This window comes from Trichechus manatus, unplaced genomic scaffold (genome assembly GCF_000243295.1).
Source record: "Trichechus manatus latirostris isolate Lorelei unplaced genomic scaffold, TriManLat1.0 scaffold00183, whole genome shotgun sequence".
Classification (NCBI taxonomy): Eukaryota; Metazoa; Chordata; class Mammalia; order Sirenia; family Trichechidae; genus Trichechus; species Trichechus manatus.
Window position 1 is genome coordinate 2,729,940 of NW_004444119.1, and position 1,682 is coordinate 2,731,621.

The 1,682-nt window shown below is 51.7% G+C and overlaps 1 protein-coding gene across 1 annotated transcript in view; it reads left to right on the plus strand.

Annotated features, from left to right (window-relative positions):
• The first annotated feature begins 989 nt into the window (after positions 1-989).
• The window catches only part of DIPK1C (divergent protein kinase domain 1C), a 19,542-nt gene continuing 18,849 nt past the window's right edge, over positions 990-1,682 (plus strand). The window contains exons 1-2 of the mRNA XM_004387313.1: positions 990-1,010; positions 1,186-1,365. Coding sequence (XP_004387370.1) covers positions 990-1,010; positions 1,186-1,365 — 201 coding nt within the window. The remainder of the gene's footprint in view (positions 1,011-1,185; positions 1,366-1,682) is intronic.

Genomic DNA, 1,682 nt, shown 5'->3' on the forward strand with positions numbered 1-1,682 from the left:
TAAGTGCTCAGCTGCTAACTGAAAGGTCAGCAGTTCGAACCCACCAGCCACTCAATGTGAGAAAGATGTGGCAGTCTGCTTCTGTAAAGATTATAGCTTCGGAAACCCTATGGGGCAGTTCTACTCTGTCCTGCAGGTTCTCTACGAGTCGAAATGGACTCAACAGCAACAGGTTTCTTTTTTTTTGTTTAATATACAATTCAAGTAATTGCTAATCATAGCTTTCCAGCACTCGGGGTAATATATTAAAGCCAAGTCTATTTAGAGCTGTCCCAGCAGACAGCCCATAAATGGCAGCCATATTGGATCTGTTTTAGACTTCCATAAAGCCGGAGAGAGTTGTTCTGCCACAGAGCGCCTTAAATCCTCCTGACTGCAAAAAGAGTCACTTAAAGCACCGTGTGTGCCTTCCTAAGAGGTGACGGATGCTGTCTCCGGCAAGCTGACCTGTCCATGGGAGCCGTAACCCTAACCCATCCCACCTGCTCAGCACTTCTCTCCCCCTCTCTCCTGTCACTGTCCTCTTCTTCCTTTGCCTTGCGAGTGTGTCCCTGTGGGAACTGCACAGCACTCTGGCCAGCTCAACCAGGACAATCTGAACTAGCACCCGGCTCAGTGCGGCCCACTCTCCACAGCCTGGAGTCTGTGGGATGCAGCCCAGCAGAGGTTGCCATTGTTGCTCTGAGACTTGAGCTGAATTGTGCCTCTGTCTCCGCACTTTTCAATTCATTCTGCCCGGCTTTTATCCTGCCTAATAGAAGTGGCTGTTATTCTTCCGACTGGCCTCCAGGCCCTCATTAGCTTTCACTCCGAGTGCCAAAGCCAGAGAAAGAGCTCTGCCTGCAGAGCCAGAGGGAGATCGCTTCCTGGCAGCGTTGTGGTGAAACCCCTCCGGGGGCAGCATCCGCTGCTGTTCCCAGGCTGCCAGCACAGCAGGTGGCCTTGATGGTCTGCCAAGGAGAACCTGTAGAATAATGCAGGTGACCGTCATGTGGTCAGGCTTAGGAGCGGTGAGGACCTGGGCATCAGAGGCCTCAGGTACCCCCTCCCCCCACTCCACAGACCACAGGGCCCCAGAAGAGTGAGAGCTTAGAGAGCCAACTTGAATTGTTCCAAAGGATCGGACCCTAGGCCTGCAAGCTCTGGACTTTTCTGGTCAGAGAACACTGCTCTGTCTCTTTTCAGCTTTTCAGCACACGCTGTGATCAAGAAATTCGTACGGCACTCTCCAACTTGGCTGTGAGGTTTCTGGAGGCCCGCTTTCCCATGAACGGTGTCAAGAGGCTGGGCCAGGCTGCTGAGGTCATGCTGGGCTTGGACATCCAGGGCCTGACCTCTAGTGCCGCAGGCAGAGCCCACACACAGGCGAGGTTTGCTGCTTGCTACGGGCCAGGCACTGTGCTAAGGCATTTCCCACATATTGTTTCATTTTATCCTTTCCACAACCTCAATAAGTATATGCTTTTATTGTCCCTACTTTTTTTTTTATTGAGCCCCAGAGAGCTAAAGCAATTTGCCATAGCTCACACAGTATGCTGTGGAGCCGGGATCCAAACTTGTGCAGTCTGGTAGAAGAGAACTGGACCTTCCCCCGAGACAGTCATCTAGTTACGACAACCCTAAGGAACAGCTCAGTATACCAACCCTCCCATAGCGTATCATTTTCAAAGCACCTCAGAAAG